This window comes from Leptodactylus fuscus, chromosome 9, assembly GCF_031893055.1.
Source record: "Leptodactylus fuscus isolate aLepFus1 chromosome 9, aLepFus1.hap2, whole genome shotgun sequence".
NCBI lineage: Eukaryota > Metazoa > Chordata > Amphibia > Anura > Leptodactylidae > Leptodactylus > Leptodactylus fuscus.
The window spans coordinates 2355373-2376555 of record NC_134273.1 but is presented as its reverse complement, the minus strand read 5'-3'; the positions used below and the strand labels follow the sequence as shown (position 1 = coordinate 2376555).

General features: G+C 47.9%; 1 protein-coding gene across 1 annotated transcript in view; it reads left to right on the top strand.

The window, feature by feature from the left end:
* The first annotated feature begins 6490 nt into the window (after positions 1–6490).
* Positions 6491–21183, top strand: part of ZSWIM5 (zinc finger SWIM-type containing 5) — a 65301-nt gene continuing 50608 nt past the window's right edge. Inside the window, exon 1 of the mRNA XM_075287211.1 lies at positions 6491–6985. Within this exon, the coding sequence (XP_075143312.1) occupies positions 6499–6985 (487 nt within the window). The 5' untranslated portion in view covers positions 6491–6498. The remainder of the gene's footprint in view (positions 6986–21183) is intronic.

Sequence of the window (21183 nt, the reverse complement as noted above, 5' to 3'; positions counted from 1 at the left end):
ACAGTATCACACAGGATAGGGTTAGATACACAGCTCAGTATACAGTATCACACAGGATAGGATTAGATACACAGCTCAGTATACAGTATCACACAGGATAGGATTAGATACACAGCTCAGTATACAGTATCACACAGGATAGGATTAGATACACGGCTCAGTATACAGTATCACACAGGATAGGATTAGATACACGGCTCAGTATACAGTATCACACAGGATAGGATTAGATACACAGCTCAGTATACAGTATCACACAGGATAGGGTTAGATACAGCTCAGTATACAGTATCACACAGGATAGGATTAGATACACAGCTCAGTATACAGTATCACACAGGATAAGATTAGATACACAGCTCAGTATACAGTATCACACAGGATAGGATTAGATACACAGCTCAGTATACAGTATCACACAGGATAGGATTAGATACACAGCTCAGTATACAGTATCACACAGGATAGGATTAGATACGCGGCTCAGTATACAGTATCACACAGGATAAGATTAGATACACAGCTCAGTATACAGTGTCACACAAGATAGGATTAGATACACAGCTCAGTATACAGTATCACACAGGATAGGATTAGATACACAGCTCAGTATACAGTATCACACAGGATAGGATTAGATACAGCTCAGTATACAGTATCACACAGGATAGGATTAGATACACAGCTCAGTATACAGTATCACACAGGATAGGATTAGATACACAGCTCAGTATACAGTATCACACAGGATAGGATTAGATACAGCTCAGTATACAGTATCACACAGGGTAGGATTAGATACACGGCTCAGTATACAGTATCACACAGGATAGGATTAGATACACGGCTCAGTATACAGTATCACACAGGATAGGATTAGATACACAGCTCAGCAGCAGTATCACACAGGATAGGATTAGATACACAGCTCAGTATACAGTATCACACAGGATAGGATTAGATACACAGCTCAGCAGCAGTATCACACAGGATAGGATTAGATACACAGCTCAGTATACAGTATCACACAGGATAGGATTAGATACAGCTCAGTATACAGTATCACACAGGATAGGATTAGATACAGTAACTCAGTATACAGTATCACACAGGATAGGATTAGATACACAGCTCAGTATACAGTATCACACAGGATAGGATTAGATACAGCTCAGTATACAGTATCACACAGGATAGGATTAGATACACAGCTCAGTATACAGTATCACACAGGATAGGATTAGATACACAGCTCAGTATACAGTATCACACAGGATAGGATTAGATACACAGCTCAGTATACAGTATCACACAGGATAGGATTAGATACACAGCTCAGTATACAGTATCACACAGGATAGGATTAGATACAGCTCAGTATACACTATCACACAGGATAGGATTAGATACACAGCTCAGTATACAGTATCACACAGGATAGGATTAGATACACAGCTCAGTATACAGTATCACACAGGATAGGATTAGATACAGCTCAGTATACAGTATCACACAGGATAGGATTAGATACAGTAACTCAGTATACAGTATCACACAGGATAGGATTAGATACACAGCTCAGTATACAGTATCACACAGGATAGGATTAGATACAGCTCAGTATACAGTATCACACAGGATAGGATTAGATACAGCTCAGTATACAGTATGACACAGGATAGGATTAGATACACAGCTCAGTATACAGTATCACACAGGATAGGATTAGATACACAGCTCAGTATACAGTAACACACAGGATAGGATTAGATACAGCTCAGTATACAGTATCACACAGGATAGGATTAGATACAGCTCAGTATACAGTATCACACAGGATAGAATTAGATACACAGCTCAGTATACAGTATCACACATGATAGGATTAGATACACAGCTCAGTATACAGTATCACACAGGATAGGATTAGATACACAGCTCAGTATACAGTATCACACAGGATAGGATTAGATACACGGCTCAGTATACAGTATCACACAGGATAGGATTAGATACACGGCTCAGTATACAGTATCACACAGGATAGGATTAGATACACAGCTCAGCAGCAGTATCACACAGGATAGGATTAGATACACAGCTCAGTATACAGTATCACACAGGATAGGATTAGATACAGCTCAGTATACAGTATCACACAGGATAGGATTAGATACAGCTCAGTATACAGTATCACACAGGATAGGATTAGATACACAGCTCAGTATACAGTATCACACAGGATAGGATTAGATACACAGCTCAGTATACAGTATCACACAGGATAGGATTAGATACAGCTCAGTATACAGTATCACACAGGATAGGATTAGATACACAGCTCAGTATACAGTATCACACAGGATGGGATTAGATACACAGCTCAGTATACAGTATCACACAGGATAGGATTAGATACACGGCTCAGTATACAGTATCACACAGGATAGGATTAGATACACAGCTCAGTATACAGTATCACACAGGATAGGATTAGATACACGGCTCAGTATACAGTGTCACACAGGATAGGATTAGATACACTGTCTGGGTTCAGACCATGGCTGTATTTACAATAACAATCATTGTGAGAGATAAGGGAAGGTAAAGAATGGTGGCCAGTGGGCAGAGAGGGGCTCATTACACAGGAAGGAGCTGGTGCAGATGGAGGAAGCGTCCTGTAATGTCTGGACGGGTGTGCGGGGTCATTCAGGGTCTTGTCCTCACACAACATCCTACACCCCATGTTTACACACAGGGGGCGCCCTCCCCCACACTGCAGGATATGACATAGGATGTCCTGCTGGAAGGATGTGGAGGCTGCAAATCATCAAATCCCCGCAGCCAGGACCCCCCCTCCCCACAATGACAGTATCAGAGACCCCCATGTGTCAATATACTGTGAAGATGATGGGACTGATACGTTGTGTATGCTATAGGGAGGATAGAGTGTCAGCTCCTGGGGTCAGTGACTTTTTGGCCGCAGAATTTGGGGATTTATGTAAATGAGTTAATTTACCCCCACAATCTTTATGATCTCTGGGTGACAACCAGTCCAGGTCATGTACGACTACTCCATGTGTCAGGGCCTCATGTCACCAGCTGTAGGGGTGGAGAGGTTACAGCCGGCTCCTGAGGGATCCACAGACCAGTGACATATGGGGGGGCCATGTATAGCATCGGGCCCCAGGATCTGCAATCTAACCCCCTGTGCATCACCATACAGATATATAGACTGGTGATATATACTGAACTGTGCGCTCCAGTCTGCCATGTCACATACGGCTGGGAATATATTATATACAGGATAATCACACATAAGAGCCATATGTGACCTCATTATACCAGACTGATGACATCACATGAATCTCCCTAATAAGAAGCAAACACAGTATAAACCCCCTTAGTAGCCCCTGTGCTGTATACTCCCTCCAGTATCCCCTGTGCTGTATACTCCCCTCCTGTGCTGTATACTCCCCTCCAGTATCCCCTGTGCTGTATACTCCCCTCCTGTGCTGTATACTCCCCTCCAGTATCTCCTGTGCTGTATACTCCCCTCCAGTATCCCCTGTGCTGTATACTCCCCTCCTGTGCTGTATACTCCCCTCCAGTATCCCCTGTGCTGTATACTCCCTCCAGTATCCCCTGTGCTGTATACTCCCCTCCAGTATCCCCTGTGCTGTATACTCCCTCCAGTATCCCCTGTGCTGTATACTCCCCTCCTGTGCTGTATACTCCCCTCCAGTATCTCCTGTGCTGTATATCCAGTATCCCCTGTGCTGTATACTCCCCTCCAGTATCCCCTGTGCTGTATACTCCCTCCAGTATCCCCTGTGCTGTATACTCCCCTCCAGTATCCCCTGTGCTGTATACTCTCCTCCTGTGCTGTATACTCCCCTCCTGTGCTGTATACTCCCCTCCTGGGCTGTATACTCCCCTCCTGGGCTGTATACTCCCCTCCTGTGCTGTATACTCCCCTCCAGTATCTCCTGTGCTGTATACTCCCCCCCCTGTGCTGTATACTCCCCTCCTGTGCTGTATACTCCCCTCCTGTGCTGTATACTCCCCTCCTGGGCTGTATACTCCCGTCCTGTGCTGTATACTCCCCTCCTGTGCTGTATACTCCCCTCCAGTATCTCCTGTGCTGTATACTCCCCCCCCTGTGCTGTATACTCCCCTCCTGGGCTGTATACTCCCCTCCTGTGCTGTATACTCCCCTCCTGGGCTGTATACTCTCCTCCTGTGCTGTATACTCCCCTCCTGTGCTGTATACTCCCCTCCTGTGCTGTATACTCCCCTCCAGTATCCCCTGTGCTGTATACTCCCCTCCAGTATCTCCTGTGCTGTATACTCCCCTCCTGTGCTGTATACTCCCCTCATGTGCTGTATACTCCCCTCCAGTATCTCCTGTGCTGTATACTCCCCTCCTGTGCTGTATACTCCCCTCCTGTGCTGTATACTCCCCTCCTGTGCTGTATACTCCCCTCCTGGGCTGTATACTCCCCTCCTGTGCTGTATACTCCCCTCCTGGGCTGTATACTCCCCTCCTGTGCTGTATACTCCCCTCCAGTATCTCCTGTGCTGTATACTCCCCCCCTGTGCTGTATACTCCCCCCTGTGCTGTATACTCCCCCCCCTGTGCTGTATACTCCCCTCCTGGGCTGTATACTCCCCTCCTGGGCTGTATACTCCCCCCTGTGCTGTATACTCCCCTCCTGTGCTGTATACTCCCCTCCTGGGCTGTATACTCCCCTCCTGTGCTGTATACTCCCCTCCTGTGCTGTATACTCCCCTCTTGTGCTGTATACTCCCCTCCTGGGCTGTATACTCCCCTCCTGTGCTGTATACTCCCCTCCTGTGCTGTATACTCCCCTCCTGGGCTGTATACTCCCCTCCTGTGCTGTATACTCCCCTCCTGTGCTGTATACTCCCCTCCTGTGCTGTATACTCCCCTCCTGGGCTGTATACTCCCCTCCTGTGCTGTATACTCCCCTCCTGTGCTGTATACTCCCCTCCTGTGCTGTATACTCCCCTCCTGTGCTGTATACTCCCCTCCTGTGCTGTATACTCCCCTCCTGTGCTGTATACTCCCCTCCTGGGCTGTATACTCCCCTCCTGTGCTGTATACTCCCCTCCTGGGCTGTATACTCCCCTCCTGTGCTGTATACTCCCCTCCTGGGCTGTATACTCCCCTCCTGGGCTGTATACTCCCCTCCTGTGCTGTATACTCCCCTCCTGTGCTGTATACTCCCCTCCTGTGCTGTATACTCCCCTCCTGTGCTGTATACTCCCCTCCTGGGCTGTATACTCCCCTCCTGTGCTGTATACTCCCCTCCTGTGCTGTATACTCCCCTCCTGGGCTGTATACTCCCCTCCTGTGCTGTATACTCCCCTCCTGGGCTGTATACTCCCCTCCTGGGCTGTATACTCCCTCCCCTCCTGTGCTGTATACTCCCCTCCTGTGCTGTATACTCCCCTCCTGTGCTGTATACTCCCCTCCTGTGCTGTATACTCCCCTCCTGTGCTGTATACTCCCCTCCTGGGCTGTATACTCCCCTCCTGGGCTGTATACTCCCCTCCTGTGCTGTATACTCCCCTCCTGGGCTGTATACTCCCCTCCTGTGCTGTATACTCCCCTCCTGTGCTGTATACTCCCCTCCAGTATCCCCTGTGCTGTATACTCCCCTCCTGGGCTGTATACTCCCCTCCTGTGCTGTATACTCCCCTCCTGGGCTGTATACTCCCCTCCAGTATCCCCTGTGCTGTATACTCCCCTCCTGGGCTGTATACTCCCCTCCTGTGCTGTATACTCCCCTCCTGTGCTGTATACTCCCCTCCAGTATCCCCTGTGCTGTATACTCCCCTCCTGGGCTGTATACTCCCCTCCTGTGCTGTATACTCCCCTCCTGGGCTGTATACTCCCCTCCTGTGCTGTATACTCCCCTCCTGTGCTGTATACTCCCCTCCTGTGCTGTATACTCTCCTCCTGTGCTGTATACTCCCCTCCTGTGCTGTATACTCCCCTCCTGTGCTGTATACTCCCCTCCTGGGCTGTATACTCCCCTCCTGTGCTGTATACTCCCCTCCTGTGCTGTATACTCCCCTCCTGTGCTGTATACTCCCCTCCTGGGCTGTATACTCCCCTCCTGTGCTGTATACTCCCCTCCTGGGCTGTATACTCCCCTCCTGTGCTGTATACTCCCCTCCTGTGCTGTATACTCCCCTCCTGTGCTGTATACCGCTGTACATCTGCACTGTGTACATTGAGCTCTGGGCTTTGACAGCTGCTGAGTGTCACATTCCTCCCCGGCTTCCTGGCCTTTCTTGTTGCCGACCAATCAGTGGGCTCCTTCTGTGCACGCTCCCGGACACTGACCAATGAGATGGCAGTTTCTATGCGCGGTCCCGGACAGCAGCCAATCAGACGTCAGCTCCGCGGTGCTCGAGGACGCGCGGCTCGGCCCCGGCGCTTAGTCAGTCAGAGAGAGCAGAGCGGACATGGCGGAGGGTGAGAGAGCTCCGCCACCGCCGCTCCAGCTCCCCCCGGCCAAACGGCTGTGCTCCCGGAGCTGCCCGCCCTCCCAGCAGTGTCCCCAGCAGCGAGGAGCCGCCGCCCGGCCTCACTACCAGCCCGAGTCCTTACTGGACTGCGCCGCCAAGGCGGTGGCGGAGAAATGGGCCTTCGAACGGGTGGAGGAGCGGTTCGAGCGGATCCCGGAACCCGTGCAGCGCCGCATCGTCTACTGGTCCTTCCCCCGCAACGAGCGAGAGATCTGCATGTACTCCTCCTTCCAGTACCGAGGCGAGGAGCCGGGGGCCCCGGCCGGGGGGCCCATAGGAGGAGCCCTGGGGCCGGGCCAGAGCGCTGCCCTGCCAGGCATTGGGGGACCAGGGGCCCCAGGGACAGGAGGAGGTGAGGGGCTGCCATTCCGTCGGGGAATACGACTCCTGGAGAGCGGCTGTGTGGAGAACGTCCTGCAAGTCGGTGAGTGGCCCCTGAATTGTGCAGGGTGGGGGCCCCTGTGCTGGGGGCTGGTGAGGGGCTGCTCCAGGCCCCCCTGTGTGGCATTAGGTTCTGGCATTGCACAGGGCTGCTCGGGATGGCCGGTCTGTAGCCCAAGAACAGCTTTGGTCCCTTGGTGGTGGCGACAGATCCCTGAAGATGTTACTGTCACTGGTGAAGCCCCAAACTGGGTGTCTACCCCGGGGCAAGACCCTGAGGAGGGGGGTTATCCGAGGTCAGGACCCTGGGTGGGTGTTGGGATGAGCTGGAGACGGTTCAGGGTTGGGGCAAGTTCAAGACCCCGGTTGAGTGTTGGGGCCAGTTTAAGACCCCGGTTGGGTGTTGGGGCCAGTTTAAGACCCCGGTTGGGTGTTGGGGCCAGTTTAAGACCCCGGTTGGGTGTTGGGGCCAGTTTAGGATGCTGGTTGGGCATTGGCTGAGTGTGCAGATCAGTTGCAGACCCTGTTTAAGTGTTGGGTACCGTTCAGGACCATGGCCGAGGCCTTAATGAGTGAGCCCTATTCAGGACCACGGACTATTGACAGAAGCCGAGTGAGTCAGTGACTGATGTGACAGGGGATGGAGGGTCAGTCTGCACAGGATGGCTGGTGTAGGGCAGGTCTGGTTGTCAGGACCAGGAGAGGGAACGCTGAGTGATGAGCTGAGGCGATGGATGAGTAATGAGATATTCAGTCCTGTAAATGAGGTGTGGGACTGAGCCTGGGGACTGCCAAACTAATCACCGCTCCGGCCTCCTGACAGGTTTCCCATCAGAGCTCTGTCTCACGTCAGCCTTTGATGCTGTCTTCTGTAGATGTCGGGTTCAGTCCTGGTCATAGTCCTGGATCTTCTGACCCCGTTAGACATGGTGTCCTCCTGTAAAATCTGTGAAATTCTGCATTCTACAGGAAAGCCTTTAGTGTCGGTGTGGATTAGTTCTGCACATGAGCACCCATTTATTATTGGGGGGTTCCAGATAGAGGATACAACATCCTGAAAGCTTAGACAGGAGTGTGGGGATCAGAGGTTCTTCATCCGTCCTGGCAGGGACACTACAGGCACAGACAGTCTCCTAGCTGATGCTTCTGTCCTTGGCATTACCGGTATCATCTTGGATTTGGGGATGTTTTGGGGGTATCGGCAGAGCTGTCCCCAACTAGTTTTTCCTATTTGCTATGTAGATAGATATAGTTAAATCTTATATACTGTTGTTTTCCTATAGTTACATTGTATATACCGTTGCTTTCCTGTAGTTACATTGTATATACCATTGTTTTCCTATAGTTACATTGTATATACCATTGTTTTCCTATAGTTACATTGTATATACCATTGTTTTCCTGTAGTTACATTGTATATACCATTGTTTTCCTGTAGTTACATTGTATATACAGTTGTTTTCCTGTAGTTACATTGTATATACCGTTGCTTTCCTGTAGTTACATTGTATATACCGTTGTTTTCCTATAGTTACATTGTATATACCATTGTTTTCCTATAGTTACATTGTATATACCATTGTTTTCCTGTAGTTACATTGTATATACAGTTGTTTTCCTGTAGTTACATTGTATATACCGTTGCTTTCCTGTAGTTACATTGTATATACCGTTGTTTCCCTGTAGTTCCATTGTTTTCTTGCGGTTGTATATACAGTTGTTCCTTATTTAGTTACATTGTATAAACCGTTGTTTTCCTATAGTTACATTGTATATCCTGTTGCTTTCCTGTAGTTACATTGTATATACCGTTGTTTTCCTGTAGTTACATTGTATATACCGTTGTTTTCCTATAGTTACATTGTATATCCTGTTGCTTTCCTGTAGTTACATTGTATATACCGTTGTTTTCCTGTAGTTACATTGTATATACCGTTGTTTTCCTGTAGTTACATTGTATATACCATTGCTTTCCTGTAGTTACATTGTATATATTGTTGCTTTCTTGTAGTTCCATTGTTTTCCTGCGGTTGTATACACAGTTGTTCCTTATTTAGTTACATTGTATTCCTTATGTTGTTTGATCCTCTACTTTTATTACAATCTGTGTTGTGCAGCAGTGTGAGGCGATCGCCCTCTTCGTCCTCCTCATCATCCTCCTCTTCATTGTCTCCTCCTATTTCGGAGCATTTTTGTAATTATGTTTGTTTCCAGGGAAGCTTTGCTAATAAGTGACATTCTCCAGACAAGCGGAGAGATTATCCCCCCCCCCACCTTATCAGCTATGGATTGACTCTAACAGGCTTTGTAGGGTAAAATCCCGGGGCCAGACAATCACAAGGCTGTCAGCCTGACAAAGCAATGACTGCTCTTGCCTGCAGTGTCAGAGGGCAGCGGAGCTCTATCAGGCCCTTTTCCTGGGGGGTGGGGGGCAGAAATCTAATTTAAGTGGTGTTATTTTTCCGTCTCTGATGGCGGCCGCCTGTTTATCTCTCCACGGTCTCTTCTTTCAGGGTTATTTCTTGAGATGCAGTAAATCGATTCACGGGGCGATCGCTCTCTTATTTCACACCGTTTATTTTCAGTCGCGGGGAAAAAAAAGAACAATGCGGAGAGATGAGCAAGTCCAGCGATATTAATATTGATTCATCCACCATCCACTCTGAAAAGTAAGGGCTCATTCACATCTGCGCCCTGGTCTCCGTTTTGCAGGTTTCCGTTTCCTGCCCGAAACTGGACACGAGACGGAAACCTGCAGCCATTTCTCCATCTCATTCATGTGAATAGGTTTAGAAAGTGTCCGGCCGTGAGCGCCCGTGAGCGTTTTATGCTCTCCGCGGCAAAACGTTTTTTTTTTTTTTTACCAGACACAGAGTCGGACATGCAGGACTTTGTGTCCAGTTAAAAAAATCTGGTTTTCGGTCTTCTATCAGCAGAAGACAGAAACCTGGAAATGGAGATCAGGGAGCTGGTGTGAACCCAACGTTACTGACACGGTGAAATCGCGCACATTGGTGTCCTGTGCTGCTACATAGCGCCACCGGCAGAAGATTGTACTGAGCACACTACTGGTCATAGAGATTACACATGTAGTGTGACTGTGTAGTATGACTGTGTAGTATGACCGTGTAGTGTGACCTTGTAGTATGACCGTGTAGTATGACCATATAATATGACTGTGCAGTGTGACCGTGTAGTATGACTGTGTAGTATGACCGTGTAGTGTGACCTTGTAGTATGACCGTGTAGTATGACCATATAATATGACTGTGCAGTGTGACCGTGTAGTATGACCGTGTAGTATGACCATATAATATGACTGTGCAGTGTGACCGTGTAGTATGACCGTGTAGTATGACCGTGTAGTATGACCGTGTAGTGTGACCATGTAGTATGACCGTGTAGTGTGGATGGACAAAGATATGTGACAACCTTTCCAGACATCCTCCATAATTCTGATGGATTCTGGCGATTATAATGTGATTGGTCACCAGCTCTGACTCCCTGATGAAGCCTTTGGGATTGTCCTGTTAGGGGTTGCCTTAGCCACTGATCCATCCACGTGACCTTGTATAGGTTCATACAGAGCAGGATATCTGCAGAGTTCTCCATCTTGTACTTTTCTCCTCTGGCTGCAGTGACACCGCTAGTCTTTCATCTCCCGTCCTCCAAGTGTTGCAGGACTACAACTCCCAGCCTATGGCCGTCTAGAGACGCTGAGAGTAGTTTGACATCAGTGACCAGCGATCTGCAGAATCCATGGGACAGCACTTGCCATCTTCAGGGACGGCTCCAGGTTTAGCTCTGTGCTGCCATGTCTGTGACCCACCTTTCTGTGCTGGGGGGGGGACAGGTAACACCTTGATGTGACTAGTGATGGCGGTCAATCAGTCTCCCCGGCTTTGTACAAGTATCAGACAATGAGGACATTTGTATCATCATCTGGTGTCTGATATCTTCCAGTTATCGTAGGCCGGGCTCCCCCTCTAGAGTTTCCACTTGTGTGATTCCGGACGCCCCACCGATGGGAGCCATGAAAGGGTCACTTGTTTATAAGCAGACACCCTTCCTATTTTTTTTTTCCAGGGTTATGGAATTTCGTTAACTTCTTCCAGAACCCAAAAGCCCCTAAAATCTTAACATTTGGCTGCAAGTTTCCAGGGGGAGGGAAAGCGAGAACTCCAAAGCCTTCTTCATCCAGCCGCTGAAAACTTTTACATGCATCTCCTTTCATCCCTCCGAGAGGCTTTTTTTTTTTAATTCCCAGTTCCAGATTCAAAGGGATTTAATTAGGCATTTAGAAAAAAAGAGGAACAAAGCGGCTCAGAAAGAGGCCATCGGCGTGTGCAGCGTGCGGCGGCAGCTCTGTGCAGGGATGTGCGCCCGGCCACCATCTAGCTTTCTGGAAATGATCTCTGTATCCGCTGGTCACCGCCGCTCACCACAGACCACACACAGGTCGCTGCTCATAGGGATTTGGGGTGTATTTGCAGCAGCTTTAGCTCTTGTCACATGGACGTCCAGGGCTATGAATTTATTGGCAGATATTTTGCCAAGATACAAATGGATGAAAACTTCTGCCCATCTCCGTTGTTTCCCTTGTGATAGACCTGTGCGTCATGTTCTTTGCAGCAGTAGCGGCCATAAACCTGGAAGCCCCGGCAGTGAATCAGATCTTCAGGAGCGTCTGCACTTAGGCTTAATTCACACATCAGTGATTGGGTCGAAACCGCAGAACAGGAGCAAATTATTATATTTTACCTCTGTGCGATGTTCAGGCCTTAGGCGACATACACCCGTCTGCATGTGCCCGCTCTGTGGTTGAATGGCACATGGATGATATCCGTGTACTGTCTGTGTCTCTGTGGCAACCAATGGACAGGTATAGGAGCTTCCTGAGATTTGCTCCAGGGCTCTGGCCGCATACACAGGGCTGTGATAGTACTCAGGTGTGTATGGGGCCATAGAGATGAATGGCTAAGGCCTGGTTCACATCTGCATGAAGGACGTCTCACCCTGTGCAGGGGATAGTCTGGGGGGTCTGTATTAGAGGACGTCCCCCGAGAGCCTGATGCAAGTATGAAGCACCCTGGCATTGCACACGGACGCTCAGGGACCTGCAGCCTTGTCGTAGATGTGATTGCACAATTTCTGCAGGAAATGAATATTGAGCTGTCAGCTCCTCTGCGCCGTGCTGCACCCGTCATGGCTTCCCTCTTATGGGCTCCTCCGTCTGCAGACACTTTGTTCACATGTTCTAGACCTTGCTCTAATATCACAGCAACAATATGCAATGTGACTGCAGCGTGTGAATAAAGCCATAGTGCTTCCTAGAAGGCCATGCTTTTATATCTGTCTCCTGCAGAGAACACCAGAACGGCCTGTAACATTCATGGCTACAAGTCCAAGAGTCTGCCTGGAAGACAAATGGTGGCTTGTTCCATGGGATGCTGAGATAGGTTTGAGTATGACCTTAATACGCTGCTGTACAGAGCACTATAGGGCGGCACAGGACGAGCCAAAGACTCAGTATGAGAGCACACTGTATGCTGCTGAGCTCACACAGCCTTAGAGTGTAAGCTCTTATGGTCAAGGGACCTTGAACACATTTTCTGGAAGTTGTCCAGATTTCCATCGGTGGGGCGAGTGCCCTTCTCACACGGGTCGCCTGCATTATGGTTGTGTCCTCCAGATTAACCCCCGAGGTGCGGCCATACACAAGCAGTATGGCGGAGGCAGGATACATTGGGCAGGTTTATTACGGCTGGCCGCTCTGTGCACCAGTCTTACATCATTCAGGATCTGGCGCAGATTTCGGGTACCGTTTTCTGGCGTGAATTATAGTAAATATGTTGGACTGAGTTCTCCGACCACTTTGTACAAAAAAAAAAGTTGAGTGCGGCAAAGAAGGATCGATGTGGCACAAGAACGGACTGTGGCCAAAGACGCACCATGTGTACAGTCATCTATAGCAGACCACGGTTAGTAACTTCCCCCCTGTCACATCCACCCCCAGGATACATGGCGGCCACCGAAACTTTCCACAGGATGGAGCTTATATGTGAGCAGATAGTGAAAGAACGAAGAGCGAGTGAGGATGGAGGAGGGAATGTTATGTGGAGTAGATGGTGGGAATTGTTTAGGCTTTGTTCACACTGATGTCAAGGCTTCTGTTTATAGCACAGGCCCGTCACTGTGAGCGTCCACTTTGCCTTTTAACAAGGTCCGTCATGGTTTGGCCTGATGGTATACAGATGCGGCTTCTCTTATGGTTACTGACTACGACTACACGAGCTTCTCCTGCTGCAGCGCTGAGGTCTGTGCTATCACCGGCCCGTCGTGTAACTCTGCCGACATCTGTGCATGGGCCGGAATAGTCTCCTGACACTAGATCAGACACAGAGTCCTGTATGTTGTGTAGAGGGGGCCCCAAATCTCCAGCAATTGTAGATAAATGGTGGTGATGGAGCTGAGGCTGAGTATATATATATACATCCTACTACTATTATACATGTGACAGTATATATATATATATATATATATATATATATACATCCTACTACTATTATACATGTGACAGTATATATATATATATATATATATATATATATATACGGTATATCCTACTACTATTATACTATACTATACTTAATATACTATATATATATATATATATATATATATATATATATACTTACTATACTATACTATTATTATTACTATTACTTTACTATTGTATTATACATGTGACAGTTTGGATGTTTGTTCCTCAATCACAGAAACCACTGAGCGGATTTGGCTGAGATTTGTCCCATAGATACTCTGTAACCTGGAGTAACACATCGGCTACTTTGTATCCCAGTAAATGACATGGCTTCACTACTGTTCTGGATTTGTGGGCACATACTATATTTACGTGTCCCATAGATACTCTGTAACCTGGAGTAACATCGGCTACTTTGTATCCCGGTAAATGACATGGCTTCACTACTGTTCTGGATTTATGGTCACATACTATATTACGTGTCCCATAGATACTCTGTAACCTGGAGTAACACATCGGCTACTTTGTATCCCGGTACATGACATGGCTTCACTACTGTTCTGGATTTATAGTCACATACTATATTACACTGCTCCTGCAGCCGCTTATCTCAGGTCCCAGGTCTGTTATCTCTCTATGTAACACTCAGCTATCCCTCAGTCCATTGTGTACAAGCATCTGCATATTATCTGATCTGCTCCAGGCAGTGCTGACACACTGCAGGGAAAACCCCTTTACTCCACATTGGTAGTTTGCTGATATTAAACATGGCGGGAAAAAGAAAATCTAATTTGTCGCAAAATTCTAAGACAACGAGATCTATGAAGGAGCCAGAAGTCACAGAGGTCTCCTCAAGCGGAGCTCAGGGGTGTCATCGATGCAACAACAAGCTCATTATATGACGTCCCAGCGAGCTGCTGAGATGCCGGAACAATCACAGGCACAGTGCGAGGAACAAGTTCAGCCGTTGGAAAGCTTAAGAGCTGCCGAAACGCTGGAGCAGGCGAACCATCAACGGCAGCAATTTGCTGAATATAAGCGGATCATCGATGCCGACAACACGTAGATGAAGTTGTGGGCAGCGGCTAGTATACATATATATATATATATATATATATATATATATGTGTGTGTGTGTGTGTGTGTGTGTGTGTGTGTGTGTGTGTGCGTAGGGGTCACGATAATAATGGTATCACCCTACATGTGGGTTCTGCCGTCACCCCTGGGGTAGCCGCCTGTCACCTCGGCTCTCTGCAGGACACACTTGGCTGCTGGACTTGCTCCTAGAACATACATAACTTATCCCCTTTCTTGCCCTAAGCGTACATATAATGGGGAGGGGGCTGACAAGGTGCTGGGGGGGGGGGGGCGCAGTCTCCTTGTCTCCCATAAATGCAGGTGGCATCGTGTGACTACCCCGGCTATACACATGTGCCAATCCCAGGCTGGCGCAGCGGTACAAGCGGTCTGATTGTGGCCCCCTCCCCCGGTGCCTGCTCTGTGTATGTAAGATCCGGCTTTTCTTGTTACTCTTCCCTGGAATGTAGTGCGGAGAGATTAAGCGAATAATGTGACTATAAAGAACGCAGGGACAGCGGCGGGTCCGGGCGCCCTCTATATACTGTTTGTACATTCTCGTCTTATCTTCCTCGGCGGCGCAGACGTCCTGCCTTCTTAGCTGAGGGGATAATGACAGAAGGTAATTTCTTAATGCACTTGGTGTCTCCGGGCCAGAGGATAATCTTACCGCCTGGTAACAGTATAGCGGGGCGCAGTGATCAGCACCAAATGTATCAAGAGTGTCAAATATTTGGCGCACACGGAATATGTTTCCATGTTACGTCATGGATGGCGATACTGTGTAAGGGAAAATGGCGGAAAATGAAGTAGAATTTGTCGCGGCCCTTGTGATCTGTTCTGCTCGGCCCCTTCTATGTCTCTGGTTTGATCCAGACTTCACCATTTGGCTGGCGCGTTTCTCCGCCTGTAATGATATTATAGTATACGGTAGTGTATATAGTATATAGATGTCTGGTCCGCCAGTCCTCGGCTTCTGTCAGGTCCTTGAAAATATTCAGTAGTTTCTTATCTTTGTTCGTTTGTGACAACCAGTATGGTCACTTCTCTAAGGTTGTCAGCAGGCTGACGGCGTGTCCTACTGATTGTTATCCAACTTTATAGATGTGGTGCGCTCTTTGGTTGTAGCCTCCGTGTCAGTGGTGAAACCTGCAGTGGCAGCCATATTGTAATAACCCAGCTTTACGGGGTGTATCTAAGCCGTGGCTTCATAGAGGTTGGATACACGGTGCTGTCCCAGGTTGACCTGTCATGTTGGCTGTTGTTGATCGGACTGTGGCTGATACTGACAGGAGGGGGTGCGGGCGTGCTGCTGCTGCTGCCCTTTTGCGGGCGTTTGGTGTCGCTTCTTCTGATTGCCATCGGTGTAGGCAGATGGTGGAAAATCATCACCTAAAAGATTCCACCCGCCCCCCTCCGTGGTTCGCAGGAGCCCCCCGCACGCCCACAGGGGCACCGCAGAGAAGTGGGGCCTCCTAGTCATATGGGGGTTCTGGTTTTCTGCAAGATAGATATTGCACGGGTATATTTAATTGGAACAGAGTATATAGTGTATAATGTATAGTATAGAGTATATGTAGTGTACAGTGTTGGCCAAAAGTATTGGCCCCCTGCAGTCCTGTCAGATAATCCTCATGTTCTTCCAGATAATGATTGCAATCACAAATTCTTTGGTATTTTCTTCATTTAATTTGTCTTCAATGGAAAACCACAATAAGAATTGTCAAAAAGCCAAATTGGATATAATTCCACAGCAAACATAAAAAAGGGGGTGGACAAAAGTATTGGCACTGTTTGAAAAATCATGTGATGCTTCTGTAATTTGTGTAATTACCAGCACCTGTTACTTACCTGAGGCACCTAACAGGTGGTGGCAATAACTAAATCACACTTGCAGCCAGGTGAAATGGATTAAAGTTGACTCCACCTCTGTCCTGTGTCCTTGTGTGACCACATTGAGCATGGAGAAAAGAAAGAAGACCAAAGAACTGTCTGAGGACTTGAGAAGCAAAATTGTGAGAAAGCCTGAGCAATCTCAAGGCTACAAGTCCATCTCCAAAGCCCTGAATGTTCCTGTGTCTACCGTGCGCAGTGTCATCAAGAAGTGTAAAGCCCATGGCCCTGTGGCTAACCTCCCGAGATGTGGACGCAAAAGAAACATTGACGAGAGATTTCACCGCAAGATTGTGCGGATGGCGGATAAAGAACCTCGACTAACATCCAAACAAGTCCAAGCTGCCCTGCAGTCCGAGGGTACAACAGTGTCACCCCGTACTCTCCAGCGTCAGCGTCTGAATGAGAAGGGACTGTATGGTAGGAGACCCCGGAAGACCCCACTTCTTACCCACAGACAGAAGCCAGGCTGGAGTTTGCCAAAACTTACCTGAGAAAGCCAAAACTGTTCTGGAAGAATGTTCTCTGGTCAGAGGAGACAAAAGTAGTAGTTATCTGGGAGACAGCGAGGATTATCTGACAGGACTGCAGGGGGTGATACTTATACTGTATATACCCTGTGTCACTTATATACTATATAAGAGTCTGTGCTGTGTAATCATTATCTGGGGGACAGCGAGGATTATCTGACAGGACTGCAGGGGGCGATACTTATACTGTATATACCCTGTGTCACTTATATACTATATAAGAGTCTGTGCTGTGTAATCATTATCTGGGGGACAGCGAGGATTATCTGACAGGACTGCAGGGGGCGATACTTATACTGTATATACCCTGTGTCACTTATATACTATATAAGAGTCTGTGCTGTGTAATCATTATCTGGGAGACAGCGAGGATTATCTGATAGGACTGCAGGGGGCGATACTTATACTGTATATACCCTGTGTCACTTATATACTATATAAGAGTCTGTGCTGTGTAATCATTATCTGGGGACAGTGAGGATTATCTGACAGGACTGCAGGGGGCGATACTTATACTGTATATACCCTGTGTCACTTATATACTATATAAGAGTCTGTGCTGTGTAATCATTATCTGGGGACAGCGAGGATTATCTGACAGGACTGCAGGGGGCGATACTTATACTGTATATACCCTGTGTCACTTATATACTATATAAGAGTCTGTGCTGTGTAATCATTATCTGGGGGACACCGAGGATTATCTGACAGGACTGCAGGGGGGGGGGCGATACTTATACTGTATATACCCTGTGTCACTTATATACTATATAAGAGTCTGTGCTGTGTAATCATTATCTGGGGGACAGCGAGGATTATCTGACAGGACTGCAGGGGGCGATACTTATACTGTATATACCCTGTGTCACTTATATACTATATAAGAGTTTGTGCTGTGTAATCATTATCTGGGGGACACCGAGGATTATCTGACAGGACTGCAGGGGGTGATACTTATACTGTATATACCCTGTGTCACTTATATACTATATAAGAGTCTGTGCTGTGTAATCATTATCTGGGGGACAGCGAGGATTATCTGACAGGACTGCAGGGGGCGATACTTATACTGTATATACCCTGTGTCACTTATATACTATATAAGAGTTTGTGCTTGTAATCATTATCTGGGGGACAGCGAGGATTATCTGACAGGACTGCAGGGGGCGATACTTTTGGCCAACACTGTAGATAGATTATAGATAGATAGATGATAGTTAGTGAGGTAATATCTCTTCTTACTGCAAGAAAAAACAAGTAGCAGCAAAAATACTGAACAGACCTCCTGATTCTCACAGCTGAGGATTTGTTACAGTGTATCCAGTCTAGATCCTTGACAGGCCAGTTCACATCTGCACTACTAGGCCAGTCTGTGGTATTATAGCGGTGTGCGCAGTACTAGGCCAGTCTGCGGTATTATAGCGGTGTGTGCACTACTAGGTCAGTCTGCGGTATTATAGTGGTGTGCGCAGTACTAGGCCAGTCTGCGGTATTATAGCGGTGTGTGCACTACTAGGTCAGTCTGCGGTATTATAGCGGTGTGTGCACTACTAGGTCAGTCTGCGGTATTATAGCGGTGTGTGCACTACTAGGCCAGTCTGCAGTATTATAGCGGTGTGCGCACTACTAGGACAGGGGTTCTGCAGGGGAACAGGGTGCTGGTCTGCACATGGACAGGGGGTCTGCAGGGGGGCTGGTCTGCACATGGACAGTGGGACAGGGGGTCTGCACATGGACAGGGGGTCTGCAGGGGGACAGGGGGTCCTACAGAGTGACAGTGGAGTCTATAAGGGGACACGGTTGTGCCTAGCAGAGCATGCGTGTGTTTGGGGGTATTTGGGAGGGTTTGGCTGACACGGTGTAGCGGCAGCTTTGGTCACATATGGCAGTCCTCGGGCTATAGACTGTCGTGGGTTTCTATAGGTGACCGGCAGGTTTATAAGTGAATGGAGACAATGAGAAGAAGTAGCTAAGAATCCCCCAGACCCCTAGTGAAGTCTTCCCAGAGCGACCCTGAGGACCCCCCCATATAAACATACCGCCTGTGGGGCTTTGTACCCACCGCCTATATCATCATGTTATCCGTAATACTGCGCCCCATCGCCACAAGACCAGCGCGGCGCCCCCTATCTGCCAGTGACAAGGCTCTGCGGCCGGGTAGATGTAAGATGGCTGCTAGCTGTGAGGTTTGGAATAATTTGCTCCTTATCTATGAAAGATGGATTACCAGTGTTTAGGGAATGGACGGGGGGGGGGGGGGGGGGGATTTAATTAAACGCCCGGAGATTATGAATATGGATGAACTTTGGGACAGTCGCGCCTCCAATGGCTGGAATAGAATCAAGTCTCTAATCTGAAGACATTAGTGGTGTTGGAGGTGTCGCCCCCCCCATTTACTGTCAGTCCTCCGGCTGAGCTGGGTTACATTCGCCGCCCCTGTGACCTACATCCCGGGGCATCTATAGGTGGATGTACGGATATCACTCCCCCGTGACCGCCATATTCAGGCGCTGATATGAGGAGCCATCGGCGGTCTTCGCCCCCGTCACAGCAAGTAGAAGGTTTCTCCTCATTTTTTTGACTTTGCACGCCAGGACGCGTTAGGATATCGGCCTGGTCTCTACGACATTATGTCCTATGTCTGCAACGTTATCCGGATCATACAGGGGGAAGTCGCTCCTGACCTTCCACTGCTGAGGATTTGGTACAGTTGCGTCCAGTCAGGACAGTCCTTTGTGACCCAGAGAGGATTTCCTGATGTGTCCCCTGATGGACGCTGCTGTACCTGTCACCTATAGGCTCCTCCTATGTGACTCAACTACAGACCACGCCGTATACATCACTCTAATGGACGCCACTATATGGCACAGCCTAGTCTGAGAACATGCTATGTAAAGTCTTGTGTGGGGCTATAGGTGCCGTATATGTGCAGTGTATGTGCCCTATATGTGCAGTATATGTGCCGTATATGTGTATGTGTATGTGCAGTATATGTGCAGTGTATGTGCAGTGTATGTGCCGTATATGTGCAGTGTATGTGCCGTATATGTGCAGTGTATGTGCCATATATGTGCAGTGTATATGCCGTATATGTGCCGTATATGTGTAGTATATGTGCCGTATATGTGCAGTGTATGTGCATTATATGTGCCGTATATGTGCAGTGTATGTGCCGTATATGTGCAGTGTATGTGCAGTATATGTGCCGTATATGTGCAGTGTATGTGCCGTATATGTGCAGTGTATGTGCCGTATATGTGCAGTGTATGTGCCGTGTATGTGCCGTATATGTGCAGTGTATGTGCAGTATATGTGCCGTATATGTGCAGTGTATGTGCCGTATATGTGCAGTGTATGTGCCCTATATGTGCAGTATATGTGCAGTGTATGTGCCGTATATGTGCAGTGCATGTGCCGTATATGTGCAGTGTATGTGCCGTATATGTGCAGTGTATATGCCGTATATGTGCCGTATATGTGTAGTATATGTGCCGTATATGTGCAGTGTATGTGCATTATATGTGCCGTATATGTGCAGTGTATGTGCCGTATATGTGCAGTGTATGTGCAGTATATGTGCCGTATATGTGCAGTGTATGTGCCGTATATGTGCAGTGTATGTGCCGTATATGTGCAGTGTATGTGCCGTATATGTGCAGTGTATGTGCCGTATATGTGCAGTGTATGTGCCGTATATGTGTAGTGTATGTGCAGTATATGTGCAGTGTATGCGCATTATATGTGCCGTATATGTGCAGTGTATGTGCCGTATATGTGCAGTATATGTGCAGTGTATGTGCCGTGTATGTGCAGTGTATGTGCCGTATATGTGCAGTGTATGTGCCGTGTATGTGCAGTATATGTGCCGTATATGTGCAGTGTATGTGCCGTATATGTGCAGTGTATGTGCCGTATATGTGCAGTATATGTGCAGTGTATGTGCAGTATATGTGCCGTATATGTGCAGTGTATGTGCCGTATATGTGCAGTGTATGTGCCCTATATGTGCAGTATATGTGCAGTGTATGTGCAGTGTATGTGCCGTATATGTGCAGTGTATGTGCCGTATATGTGCAGTGTATGTGCCGTATATGTGCAGTGTATATGCCGTATATGTGCCGTATATGTGTAGTGTATGTGCAGTATATGTGCAGTGTATGCGCATTATATGTGCCGTATATGTGCAGTGTATGTGCC